Source organism: Hibiscus syriacus, unplaced genomic scaffold, assembly GCF_006381635.1.
Source record: "Hibiscus syriacus cultivar Baekdansim isolate YM2019G1 unplaced genomic scaffold, ASM638163v2 tig00110109_pilon, whole genome shotgun sequence".
In the NCBI taxonomy this organism is placed as follows: Eukaryota; Viridiplantae; Streptophyta; class Magnoliopsida; order Malvales; family Malvaceae; genus Hibiscus; species Hibiscus syriacus.
Window position 1 is genome coordinate 550901 of NW_024062593.1, and position 15209 is coordinate 566109.

General features: G+C 32.6%; 1 protein-coding gene across 1 annotated transcript; it reads right to left on the reverse strand.

Moving 5' to 3' along the window:
• Positions 1–9906: 9906 nt before the first annotated feature.
• Positions 9907–11898, reverse strand: LOC120214905. Its single transcript, XM_039212705.1, has one exon. The coding sequence runs from the start codon at positions 11398–11400 to the stop codon at positions 10147–10149; it is 1254 nt and encodes a 417-aa protein (XP_039068636.1). The 5' UTR covers positions 11401–11898; the 3' UTR covers positions 9907–10146.
• Positions 11899–15209: the final 3311 nt, after the last annotated feature.

Consider the following 15209-nt stretch of genomic DNA (forward strand, 5'->3'; position numbering starts at 1 on the left):
AACTACGTATTTCTCCTTGGATTAATCACTCCTACCGATATAGGATGAGAACAGAAACAAATACCCAGATAACAAAGCAACCAAATTCACCCAAGGTGCAATATAAATAAGATATATCTATCTGGTACTAAAGAAACTGTTTGAAAGCAAGAAACTGGCTGAAGGAGCTCGAATTAGGACTAGTATTTTAACTTTTTGATATCTCTAACTGATCCTATATTGATCACAAAAGAAGAAGTAAAAGTGGGTGGATCCCATGGATGGCTGAGCAAAAGAACAGCTAGCTGATATAAAACAAAAGTAAAGCGTAGAAGACAGATTTTACAAAATAACTCTGCAGTATAAATTCAAGCGCACAACTCTGCGAAAGAAACTGAACCAAGGCATGCTGTTTCTCTTCTTTGTTTCACTGAGTTATCCACAGCTTTATGTAAAGCCAGATATTTTTCTGCAACAAGAAAGGGTTTCTCATCATGACCCCAGAGAAGGGAAAAACATAGGAAACTAATAAAGAAATCAAAACAGGATAATCCGCTAGTTCAAAGAGGTATATCAACAAACCATGATTGATGCATTTTCTCTCTTAGAAAATATGCTAACTCTTCTTCTTCTCTAAAGTATTTATGTTCGACTCGAGCCGGACATGGTGCCGGGTTGTAATTCTCCACATATGTGGAAAACTTTCGAACACCAACACCCTGCGTCAGATATAGATATCTATATCAGACACTTCCACCACTAACATAGCTTGGAAATGTTGACAAAAAGAATTAAACTTCATTTCTTTCTCTTCATTCCTCCTATGAACAGTAACAATCATTAATATATTTTGGTTTTTGCTTCCCTCAACCAATATATGCATCAAGCAACATCTGATCCTTAAATCTATATTAAAACAAACAAACCTACATGGAAGAACAAGACCCTTTAAAACCCAGAAATTATACAGGAAACCCAAACCCTTTTTTCATTTTCTCGGTAAACAAACAGGGACAAAGCAACCCCATCAAGGTTTAAGGCAAAGAAACAACATACAAAAACCTGCAAAATGGAAAGATCTTTGAATATAGAAACTTACAGGAAGAAAATCCCAAGCTTGCTATGGTGGGGTCCAAGGGACCAAAAGGATGAGCTGAAGACAGAACCTTAAAACTATGAGAAAAGAAACAGAAGACAACAGTTAAACTCAAAAAGAGAGAAAGGTGAATGTGTCTAAAAGAGGTGGGTGAGTAAAGAGATAGTGAGAATATATAGATGGTTGGGATGCCCATTTTACCCTCTCTTTCTTTCACCCTCCAATTATTAATTGCCGGACTTTTTTTTTACTGTTTTAGGTACAGTAGTTTTACCCATTTTAGTGGTTAGAATAAAGAAGTCATAACTTTTCAGTCCTTGAATTTGATAATTTTTCTATTTAGTCATTAATCTATTGTTTTATAGGGATAATTATAGATCGGATCAAGTTTTTGACCCACTCAAATCCGATCTAAAAATTAAATCCCTTCATTTACACCCAACTCGATTCATCATACTCTAAATATATATACATACATTTTTATTTTAAACTAAATTCGACCTAACTTAATTACGTCATCAAAATATAGAGACTCAAACTCAAATTTTTAAAATGAAGAATTCACTCACCGAATCGTGTTAGATCAAAACTCCCGAATATGTGTGAAATGACCATCCCTAATTGTTTAGCTAAATGGTAATAGCAAGAATGGGAGAGACAAAAACATGTGAGATTCACTCATTAACAATCTAATCCACTCATTAGCAATCTAATCAGGTGATTACCCAATCCAAATGCAACCGAGTAATGAGTAAAGGAGGCATGATCCCACAATGGATAATGACTTCGTGGGACATTTTAGAGCATTGTCCACCCAGGATTCAATCATGTATTGCAATTACCTCTTTTTGCACACCACCAACCATCATATTTCTACTCTCATTATAATCCCCGTGCATTTAACCTCTAACCAACGTATACATATGTATAATTAAATTGAATTTTGGCAATGACTACCTTTAATTTTTTTTAAGGTGGTAACGATTCATCCCTTTTAATTTAGACAGAGAATTATTAATTATAATGATTAAAAAGGATGACTAAGGAAATTCTCGAAGGGTAAAAAAATTTATTTATTTTTTTTAAAAAAAGTTCGGGGAAAGAGAACGAGGAAGAAGAAAATCCTCCTAATGAGAAAATCATTTTCCTATTATACGTTTTATTCTTGTAATTCTGGACACTACATGACAGTTATTTATATGAGACACGAGAAGTTCATTCCCCTAACACAAAATTTTACGCCCATCCTTGATTGAAACTTATTTCTTAATCCCATTATCTAGTTTTGTCTTCAATCCAATCTACACTTTCTATTAGGTGGTGAGATAGTTGCCAGTTGTTGCCACTAATCATATGATGAAATATATTTTAGGATGAGATTTTTCGAGATAAATCGATGTTTCGAAAAATCCTATATCATAATATAAAAGGATTAGATTATGAATGATAAAAAACCCATTTTGTTTCTTCCCTCATTGCTTAGAGTGGAGGGAACAAGCATTGCATTTCACAACAATGCTTCTGTTTATTTATTTATAAATATGTATTCATACTATGATAACGTCTGCCCTTTATTAAGCACTACGAGAAATTAGTCCTTCAAAATAAAATTCTAAAATTAAATGGATTATTGTGATAATATTAGAATAATGAAAAGAATTAACCAAATGCCATCAATAATTAGTATTTTAATTGAAATAATTAAGAGCGTTGAAGCTTTGAATCAATCACTTGGCTATTCCGTGGCTTTACTTTTACAAAAGTACCCATGCTGCAAAAGTATCTTTATTTGTTCATTTATTTACAAAGAAAAATAAATTAATTAGGTTGTGATTTTGGTATGGCAATACTTATGCCATAACATGTGTATACTTTTCTTTTTTAATTTAAGTTTATCATATTTACAATATGTGTAAATAGAAATATATTTTTTTATATAAATAAATGTATTTATAAAATATAATTTAACAAATAATTGCCGGTGAAATAGAAAATTATTTGTTTTTAAATTAGGGCAAATCATCTCAAGTATCATTGAACTTTAAGTTCGTATCCTTTTTATCACCGAACTTTAATTTATTTTAATTTTAACACTGAATTTTAATTTTAAGTTTAATGTAAAAATAGTGGAGTATTTAAATTTAAAAATAATAAAATAAATAGAAATTAAAATGGAAGTCTACAAATTTAACTTTATTGGTGGTGCGGTCGTTGCTCATGCCACCGCTAATTGTGGCGTTGATGGATATTTTCAGAATTCAGAGTATAGTCCCCAAATTCCATTGCTACATTTTATATTTTATTAAAAAAATAATGGAATCATTCCCATCAATCATCATTAGTTTGCCTGTATATCATTTAGACTATTTTTCTAATAATTTAGGTAATATTTATTTACAATTTTTTAATTATTAATATTAAATATAATTGTTTGAATTTAAGATATTTAAAAAGTATTTTTTTAACTTTAAAGATTACTTAATAAGTTTGTTATTCAAACTATTTTTAATATATTTATATTCGTGTTATCATAATTTATGTTTTTATAGTATTTTATTTTTGTAAAATCGTTCCTGAAATTATTTTTTGCAGATGAAGTTTTAAATAATAACTATATAGAGTAAAAAGTTTTATTAAAAATTAAATTCCCTTTATATTAAAAGATTATTACACATAATGATAATAATTTTTTTTTATAAAAATTAAAGAAGTTAATGCACTAACAATGACATTTTAAAAAATGAAAATTATTTTTTCATTGCTCATATATTTTTTTTCAATCTTATTTTGATGATTGAAGTTTATTTTTTTTAATTTAATCACTCAGTTTTTGAATTGTTCATATTTTGGTTACTTTATCGTTAAATGATTAACGACATTATAATATGATAATTTATACTAAAACAACATTGTTTTGGATCCCTATAGAAAACCAAATTTAAACTAAAATGACGTCATTTTAGATCTCTACAACAAACTATTTCCCCTTATTCTCCTTATCTTCTTCTTCTTCTTCTCTCCCTCCACTTGAACTAATCTCATATTTTGGTCACTGTTTCGATTGTTGTTATGACCACCATAAATCACCATCGTTAGAAGCTGATGAGTTTTAAAATTTCTCACCAAACTTGTCTTGCCATTCTGAACGCAAATATGATATCCGATTAACTAAAAAACACCCTAAGCTCCATGAATCTTCTGTCTAAAAACTTCAATTCGTCGTACGCCATTGTCTAACATCACTTCCAACCAACAATAATTGTGTTCAACCCTATCTTTTCTTCCTCTACAAGTGTTTCAATTTAGTTTCTTATGGAAACTTCACAAAAATCTCAAAAATTCTCTCAAACTTTTAGCCTTTTCCTTTAGCGATCTCAACATCAACCCATCGTATCACCATAGTTCAAGATGCATTGTTCTCCTCAACGATGTCTACCTTTTCACCATTGAGATTCTCCATCCGACCACTAGAGCATTAAGGGTAAAAAAGTATGATTTAGGATAAAAAATGGTTATAGGGTTTGATTGTGAATTGTGGTTTAGTTTAGATTTATGGATTCAAGGTAAAATTGAGGTTGAATTTGAACTCAGGATATCAAAATAGGCCAATTTGAAAGTTTTAAGTCCAATGGTCGCTGACGATAGTAGTCAACGCAATGATCGATCTAAAAAATTAATAAAAAATTTCAAGTCAGCACACAATTAAATAGATAAGCAGTCAAGTGGCTAAAACAGAAGTAGTTTGAAACTTTAACTATTAAATTAAAAAATTTAAACTATAGTAACCGAGATATGGGAGTGAAAACAAAGTTCAGTGATTATTTATGTAATTTACCCTTAAAGAAACCTTGAATTGCACTAACGAAACGCTGCTTTGATTGATTTGCTGGACATTTGGGTTTTCCTTCACATGTGGAGCCGTATTATTAAGATGTGCAAAATGATTGTGGCAACTGCCATTTATCTCCAGCCACTTTCTTCTTCCTTCCATTCTCCAAAATAACTTCGCCGATTGAATCCCTCCGACTAACAGTCAAGGCTTCAGCCATCAAATGGTAGACCTTAGCTTTAAAGTTGAACGCCACCAATCAGTTACCTCTCAAGAAAGACGTAAAATTTTATGGTAAGGAGTAAACTTTTAATTTAAAAAGCCCAGGTTTCTCCTTTTTACATGTTGTCATCCAGAAATGGATTTTTTATTTAGGTAAATTACATATACAATGGGGTTTCTTTTATGTTTATCCTAAAAAAGAATTAAAATTAATACATTAATTAATTTCAAAAACTATTTGTAATTGTAAAACCAATGTCACAAATAGCACCACCGTGAATGCGTTGAGATCGTAGAGATGAACCCGTTATACAATGCCATTGGTCCCTCCGCTCTCACTGTCTTCAAAGCACAATCCACGGCATCTGAGTACGGCGGCTCTGCCCTATGTACCACCTTCATGTTCATCACCCTAGTCTTTATCATGTCAATAGGGTTCGATGGCACAGCCGCCATGAACCCCACCGCGAAGCTGGCGGTCACGTGAGTTCCGATTCCATCACCCATCACACTTTTCTCTATTATCATCTCCTTCACCCGATCGTGCGTTGCGAGTCGCGATGTGGTGACGATCATTACACGGTTCACCGTGAGCGTCGAACCCCGCCATAAGCTGCCAACGCCTTCTTGTTTCGTCATTTGACCGAAAACCCAATTCTTCATTCTGGTACAATCAACAAGGCGCTCAAAGCAAAAGCAAGAACACCCTACAAAATAATACCCCAGCTAACACAGAGGCTCCTATGCATATCATCTCTTTTATCTATACTCTTATAAACAAGTTTAGCCCCTACAATCTGACAAATATTATCAAGAATCACCTACCAATCTCTAGTAAGGCTCACAAATTGTCCGTCATTCCTCTCTTCCCAAACACAATAAATAATAGCATTCCTAGCTATCCTAAGGATAAAAGAAATTAAAGACTTACCCTTAAGATATAATGAAGCCCACTCCAATTCCTCCTCCCAACTCATTGCATTCCTGGGGAGATTACACATAGTCAAAACGTTCTTCCAAATTCGGCGAGCAAAGTAACATTAAAAAATAGATGATTCCTATTTTCCAGGTTACCACAGAAGACACAATTATCGTCCACAACACTCTCCATACGCAAGAGCCTCTCAATGGTGGGAAGCCACCCAAGAATGGTCATCCACCTGATGATGGAGTGCTTGGAATATGCAGAGAAAACCACAAAGTCTTATGCCATCCAACCTTAGGCCCCTCGAATAGAATCCCAAATTCAACATGCAGTAACACTATTGAGACAAGGAGCATCAATGTAGAGACCCTGGGCTTCACCTCTTGATGACAGCTTGAGACAAAACAAGCTTCCTACACCAATAATTGAAAATGCTAAACAAAACAGACCTAATCAACTGAAGCTTGCCCGCATAACTAAGGTGTCTATTCTCCCAACACCCCAACTTACTCTTAATTTTATCAATTAGAGGAGAGCAATCCTTTTTCATTCGCAACAGCCCTATCAAGCGACTTCGATAGGACATTCATAGCGAGAATGAATAAAAGAGGAGATAGGGAGCTAGTGAAAAAACCAACCAGATTTTCATTAAAAGAACCAAAATCTTGAGCCAGTGAAGCATACTTGGATCCACTCTCTGAACAGCACAGGCAAGCCTAAAGCTTCAAAAATCCGAAGCTCAAAACTCAAACTCAAAGATTCAAAAGTATTCCTTAGATCTATTTTCAACACACACCTTGGAGATAGCGATCTCCTTGCGTACCCCTTAACCAGCTCTTGAGCTAGTAGGGTATTATCCACTATGTCACGACCATGAACAAAAGTTGTCTGATTCATAGTTATCTTGTTAGGAAATACACTAGCAAGCCTGCCAACAATAATCTTGGTGATGGTTTTGTAGACACTAAATTTTGTCTGGGATATTTTACTTTTATTTTAATTTACCATTTCTTATTACTTATCGAATATTCGCAATTTTTAATTAGTTTTATTATTATTAGTGCCATAAGTAAATTTAATTAAATATATGTATAGGAGTTAGTGATATTTATTATATATATATATGTGTGTGTATATATATATATATTCTATTATCATTATTTATAAATATACTAGAATATATGTATATATATATAAAGGTTTCGGGTTAGGTACAATATATTATATAGTTATTAAATATAAAAACATAGGAAGTGATACATTAAATTAAAATGTTAACATCTATTTATTTTTTTATGTCCATTACAAATTAAACCCAAAAGTACAAACCAAACATTACAAGGCCCAGAAGCTAAAGATCCAAATCTAAGCCCAGATTCTAAGTAGGGTTGCCCGAAAACCCTAGCTACTCCTTCATCTAACGCCGCCAACGTCTTGACCGTTGGATCTGGTGACGGTCTGACGGCTCGATTTCATCCATAATGAAAGCTTTGGGTCAAACCCTAATGCGCATCCCACTTTGGCGTTCTCCAGCCGCCACGCACTCACCAACTGGTCCCCACGACACCTCCATCGTCCGTGCGCCTCTGCCACTGTCATAACAGAGGATGAACGCCCTCAATGGCAGAGGCCTCCGTGCGCTAAAGGACATAAAATGCTGTCAAAAAACGACTCATCTCCCATGCAAGAACAAAAACAAAAGAAAAAAAAATATTACAAGGAGCCTTGTTTCGGTTGAGACAAAAGGGAGAGCAAGCAAAAAAGGGAGATTTTCTCTCATATAACAGTAGCTAATACTAGTGGTGGGCAAATCCGGGTACCTAGATTTTTGGGTACTCGATTTTTGGGTATTCGGAATTTTTGGATCGACGATTTTTCGGCCCGTGTCTCGACCCGAATATTACGGGTATTCGGTAATCGGGTACTCGAATTTTGTGGGTACCCGATACTTGGTTTTTAATTTTTTATTTTTAAATTATTAATTTAAAAAATATATACACAAATTTAAATGTTCGAAACTTCGAATTACATACTCTAATATCCGAACATAAAATTTAAAAGTTCAAAATATAAAATATAATAATCCATAATATAAATAATTCATTATATTTTATATATATATAAAAAAATAAAAAAAAATAAAAACTAACCGGGTACCCAGTTACCCGGTACCCGAAAAAACTAGATTTTGTGACCCGGACTCAACCCGATCGAATAATTTTTTAGATTCGGGTCGACGAATCAACTCAACCGAATTGGTTAATTTTGCACACGGCTAGTTAAAACCCATATCAAACGACAGCAACCGATTTCAGAACCAAAAAGAGAGAAAAACGAGAGCATTTAATCCGAGAAAAAACCATCACCATACACAACCACTTTTTTTAGCAACCAACGACCGAAAATCAAAAACAAGAATTAATGTTTTATACATAGTCTATTTTAATATGTGATCTAAATATAATTAAAATAAGAGTATAAGAATTAATGTTTTATACATATTCTATTTTAATTATATTATATTTAAAATTTTAATTAATTTATAATTATACATTTAATATTTATAATTTAACATTTTATAAATTATCGGTTTTCGTTGAGTTTAGCAATATCATCCATTAAAAAAACGATATAACTGGACCGAAGCTCAATTAACCATAAGGGGGTGTTTGGATTAAGGAATATGAGAATGAAATCCACATTTTTATATTTGGTTGGTCGGAAATCTCATTTCCGGTAATATTTTATTACTAATAGTAGATTTTTTTTGGGTATATTACCGGAAATATCATTACCTCTCTTTCCTTAGATATTGTTGGATTATCGGCGTTTGGACTAAAATGCCCTTAATTTTTTTTTCAAAAATATCTTTCTTCTGTCATTGAATAATAAAAATTCTACGAAAGTTAAATTACAAATTTATCCTTAAACTATTTTAGATTTACAAAAAAATCTATAATTAAAATTTTATATGAAATTCAGGAATTAAAATAAAATTTTACTCTTTCATTAAACATTTTTATATTTTTAATTTTATAAAAAATATATATATAAATTTTATGAATTTAATTTTTTTTAAAGAAAATATATAAATATTTTCTAACTTGTTAAAAAATATATATATATAATAAGGACAATTTGGTCAAATATACATTCTAATAATCTTTTATTCATTTAATCAAACACGGTAATCTTATATTCCTGTTAAACTAACCAAACATAAAATACAACATTCACAATAATCTTATTCTATAATAATATTACATTATCACTTGTAACCTTACATTTCGTGAACTAAACGCACATGAGAGTTAAATGGAAAAACAGTAGACTTGTCCTTGCAGAGAAAAGTAGAAAACACAACACTTGTCGATGGGTACCCCACTCCTGCAGGTTATTTCCTATCCGGTCCTTTTCTTCTTTCATTGTATTTTTGTTGTTACCTTTGTTTACATTAATCAAATTATGATACAAAATAAGATTATACTTTTTTATACATATTAAAATTTAATCCAAAAAATATTATTTTTCTTAAAAACAATATTAACAACAATATATTAACCTTAAATCAAACTTAACTTCTACTTATCTTAAAAAAAAGTTGTATCTTAAAAAATAAGGTGATTTCCACGTTAATAAAAAAACCACATCATCGTACTATTCCTAATCTAATACCCAAGTGATAAAATAAAATAATTCAAAATTGAGTGATCAAATTAAAAAAATTAAACTTCAGTTATCAAAACAAGAATATGATCAAAGTTGAGTGATGAAAAGCATAATTTACCCTGTTTTAAGAGATTAGATATAAATATGATCTTTCAAGCTATTGGAAGATTACTTAAATCATTCCACCCTGAATCCTTATTCTCATGAAAATAATAAACAAAAGAAACATAAAAAAACAAACAATCAACATCAAACACCTGCAAAATAAAGAGATGAACTGGTTTTATTTAAGGGAAAATTACATACAAACTCCCCCACATGGACTCTTAAGCATAAATATTAATAATTAATATTACACATTAACACAAGAAGATGCAGATTTTGCGGCAATGAGTTTGGCCAATGGCTTCCATTGTTAAGCAATTCTCATTCCCACCACTGATGAACCGCAACTCCTCCATCCCTAAGCTTACCATACAAAGCTAAGCATTCCCAATAAGCCCTTTTGCTCTTCTTCCTCTTATGGTTCTTCCTATTCTTCTTCTTCACTTGATCTTGCCATTGATTTTTGCACTCGAAAAACAATTCGTCCACCAAACCGATCACTTTCCTCTCTATCATCTTCTCCACCACTTCGGCTTCGGCTTTCATCATGACGTAATCTTCTTCACCTACATTCTTTGTTAGCCAATCCGAAACGTCGATCCGGTCACTCACTGTTTCGGAACCGTAAACCTCGAATTCTTGGTTCCTTTTGGGATAGTTCTTTTCGAACCATTTCATCACGATGTTCTTATCATCATCGTCGTTGTTGTCGTTAGATTCGACATCGATGAACACTCTACGAGGGTAATGTTCGAGGGAATCGCCTAACAAATCGGGGAGGAAATTGATTTTCTTCGAGTATGCAGCACTTTTTCTTGGTGGCTCATATAAAGCATCCTCTAAGCCTCTCAATGCTGCCTTCTTAGCTTCCATTGTCATATCACAAAGCTTTCTTTTCAATGAAGAATCGAACAAATGGTTCTTGGGACCGAGTTTCTTCATCGCAACAATGGTGGAGCGAAATTTCTTAAGATACACGATTCTATAATCCGATTGCTTTTGATAGCCCGTCGAGATTTCATCACCCAATTGCATTGCAACAATGCCACCAATTTTCACTAATTGATCTACAAACTCGGAATCAGTCGACCCCGAAACGAAAACGAAATCGAACCCTTCATTCGGCAAAGAGCTTTGCGAACCGAAATCAGGTTCGAACACCACATTGATCCCATCATTGTTCATAAACATGGAACCTTCATCATCATCAACATGAACAACATCGATCCCTTCGATGGCAGAGTTCAATATGAGAGCTTTCTGTCCTTTTTTGACAAGACCCTCGTCGGCAAAATCTCGCCAGAGCAAGTTCCAGTACTCCAAACTGAAGGAACCGGAGCTCCGATGAAGCTCCTCCACCGCTGAAGCAGGAGATCCTTTTAAAACGGACCTAATGCAAGGGAATGCGATGATCACCGTCGCTAAAAACAACGAACGCGACAGAACAAGCAAGAACCTCGGATCCGGAAGCTTAATAACCAAAAGGGTGTCCGGATTCAACAAAATCCTCGGACTTTGCGAGTGATTGAGCTGATTGTAGCTGTGGGGATTCGGCCGAGGCGGCCGACCTGCCATCTCCGTCGTTAAATAACCTGATCCGTGTCTGAAAACAAACCCAAAATTGCTTAATTTTCCCTAAATTCAACCGAATTTAGCTAAAGGGTATCTCTCGATGGCATAATTTTCTGGGGGGAAATCCCCAAGAAAAAAAATCGTGGAAAATTACAGAAACAGAGACGAAATCTAAACAACAGCTTAGCAAAATGAAGAACTTTTTCTAGCGAGTGCAAAACCTAGCAGCAGTGTGATTTCCACCCAAGAGAGAAACACGAGTGGGTCGGGCTCTGCAACAGAGGGAAAGCAATGACTTAAACCTCTCAATCTCCATTGTTGTTTCCACTTCTAAAAAACCTTCTTTTTTGGGGGCGTTTTCTTCTTTGTTTAGGTTAGAAGAGTGATGGTCCAGAAGAACCCAGATTCAGGTTTTGGTAACATGGATTATGAATCAAAAGAAAACATGAGAAAAACAAAGTATTGGAGAAGACGGAGATAGAGTGATGACAAGATAGTGGGATTATTTTGTCAGCCATATAAGAGGGGAAAGGTAAAATTGTAAGTAAAGAAGATGGTTCATTCAAATACGGGTTTGATGAGCTGTGAGATGTGCAATCGATCTGTGATCGTCTCCTTAATTTGTCTAATGGTTGAAGGTCGTTGGTTAATTATTTGTGTGGTAAAGATACAAGTAATACCTCCTCTATATAGTCGTGTTTTTGTTTACTATTAAAAGTTAACAATATGATCCCTAGGTATCTATTTTATTGAGTAGGTTAATTATTAAAATTATATAATGATTATTTAATTAATTATATGTTTTATATTTGTCATTTTCTGTTAAAAAATTAAATAAAATAGACTCAACAAAGTAGCTTTATATAGTTGGGGGATCATTTGTGTACTTCGCCAGTATTTTTAAATATGAGTTGTCGTAACCGGTTTTCGTCCGGGCACAAAATTATTTACTTGACGGGAAAAGTGATGTGAATAAATGGTTTTGAAAATAATTTGGGAGTCGCCATCGGCCTTTTGGGTCAGGTAGGTCAAATACCTAAAAAATATCTTTTAAAAGAGTTTTTAAGAAAACATCAATTTAAAAAATAAACTGATCTGCGTTTATAACCAAAAATTCGTTCTTTTTAAATAATAAAAAGGGATTCGTGGTCGATTACGTTTAGGGAAGGATTAGCACCCCTACAACGCCCAAAATTGGTACTTTAATTATAAATTGTCTCTATTATTAAAAATTTTAAAAATTCAAAATATATTTAATTTATAATCCTATTATTTCAAAATTATATAAAAATATTTAAAAATATCGGAAAAGGACTTCTAGGTGCCTTAAGACAGCTCTTTTCTTTGATATTGATAAATATTAATTTAAATTAAATATTTTTTATAATTTTTAATTTTAAAATACCAGAATATGACATCCAGTTGTATTAAGACTGTCCTTTTCTTCGATATTGAAAAATAAATATTAAAATAATTTATTTAAAATAAATATTTATTTATTATATATATTTATGACTACATAATAAAAATATTTAAATATATATAAACAAGTAAAATTAAAAAAATACAATTATAACCATATATTTAAAAGCAATAAAATAAAAAAATACTTAAAATAAAGGACTAAATTATAGTAAATTAAAATTAAAAACCTAATTCATAATTAATCAGAATTATAGGGATTAAACATGCTATTTTCTTATTTAATAATTTAGTGACTAAAATAAACTTATTTAAAATTCGAATATAAGATTAAAATAAATTAAAAATATAAACTAGGGATTAAAATATTATTTATTAAAATTAAGGGATTAAATCTGTTATTTATCCTAAATATATTATTTTAATATAAAGGACTAAAATAAATGAAATTAAAATTAAAAGATCAAATTAAAAGTATTATAAACTCGATTTAGTGACTAAAATGTAAAGTTTACAAATTCTGAGGACTGTGGAAAGGATTTAACTATTATTAATTACACGAATAACCCTTCCCAAAACGACGTCGTTCGGGAAGGCTATTTAAGCCCAAAATCAGCTGGCCCGAAGGGCCAGCTTCATTTCTCCTATCTTCCCTCTCTCTCTCTTTTCTGAGAGAAAGAAATTATCTCGCTTCTCTCTAGAAAAGAGAGAAGCTCTCCGGCCGGCAGTCGCTTGTCGGCGTGGATCCCGCCGCCGGCCACCGTCTTCGGTGGCCGGAATTTTTTTTTTTACATTGAAACGTAGATCGGACCGTCCTAATGACGGTTCCGATGATCTTTTCTTTTTAACAGCTCCCGATCGGAGCAAATCTAAGAAATATACCTTCGGTTTTTCGAAGGTTTTGGTGAGATCCGGTGGTCGGGGCTTCCTCGGTAAGTTTCTCTTCTTCCTTTTTCTTTCTTTTCTTTTTCTTTGCTACGTTGTTGTTGAGATCGTTGGTAGCTTTTTTAGTATTTTGTTTCTCTGTATTTCTCTTCTCTCTGTGTATTTTCTGTCTCTCCTCGTGTTCCTTTGGTCTCTGTTTCTCTCTGTCTTCCTCTTTGCTTGCAGATGGGGTGATGGCTTTATAGCCATCACCGGTGTGGTCATCGGACCGGTCCCAAAAGGGCTCTTCGGTGAGTCACCGATCTATGTGGTGACTCACTGCTAGAGTAGCAACGTGGGTGACCATCTGGGTCTTCTGGAGGCTTCGATGGAGGCGTGGCACTGGCAGCAGAGGTGGCTAGAAGCTGGACCGTTGGCTGAGGCGGCTGGAGGCAGAGGCGGCTGGAGGCGGCTGGACATGGGGCTAGGGTTAGAAAACCCTAACTGAAACCCTAAATGTTTTGGGTTTCAGTTTGATTTGGGCCGGAAATTTGTCTTGTAATTTTTTATTATTATTTATAATATTTAATGTATTTAATAATAATAATAATAATATTTATAATAATTATAATAATAATAATAATAATAATAATAGTAATAAATCAAAATGGGTAAAAAATTAGTATCTTCATGAGTAATATTAAAATAATAATACTAATAATAATTTTTTTAAGAGTCTATATTTAATTCATCAAGTATTTAAAATTTATATTACAATTCTTCAATTTTGAATATATATCTTTTTATTATTATCGCTATCGTTAATTGTTGTTAAAAAAATTGATGTGCTAGATTAAACTAATCTAAAAGAAATTTATATCTTGTCTTTTTCAATTTGATAATCTTCATTCCTCCTTTCATCATCGTTATTTACGTTGTCGTTTATTAGTTTCTTCTAACAAAAATGTCACATAATTTCTCTTGTTCTTCTCTCTCTTTTCTTCGGTTCAAACTCATCAGAAAACCTTATAATCTCCTCAAATCTCAATAAAAAATAAAAGCTAAAAATTTTCAATCTTCCACCATTAGACAGCAGATTAATTTAAAATCGAATTATGTTAATTTTCTAGCCAAACAAAGTCCTCCTACCATTAGAAATGATCGACATCCGTTTCGTTCATTGAAAATTCGTCAACACCAATTTAAAAGAAGATGAAGTTTATGGATTTTAACATGACATGTCAATTTTTTTTTACATAAACAAACGATAATGTTAAAAGCGAATTAAAAATGTTTAATGATTGTAATGTAAGTTTTAAAAGTTTTTTTACCAAAGTGAAAATTTCCTAAAATTTAAAGTATCATACTTTATTATATATGTAAAACATAGGGAGAAAACACAAGAAATTAAACACAACAAACCTCATCTCTTGAAATAACTTTAAATTATAAGCAAACCACTCTCTCTCTCTCTCTCACAGACACACACAAGAACCATTCTCAATGACACATTAACCATAACACAT

Bases quoted from the DNA above. Each gene is read 5' to 3' on its own strand.
- LOC120214905 (XM_039212705.1), bottom strand. From the start codon at position 11,400: ATGGCAGGTCGGCCGCCTCGGCCGAATCCCCACAGCTACAATCAGCTC.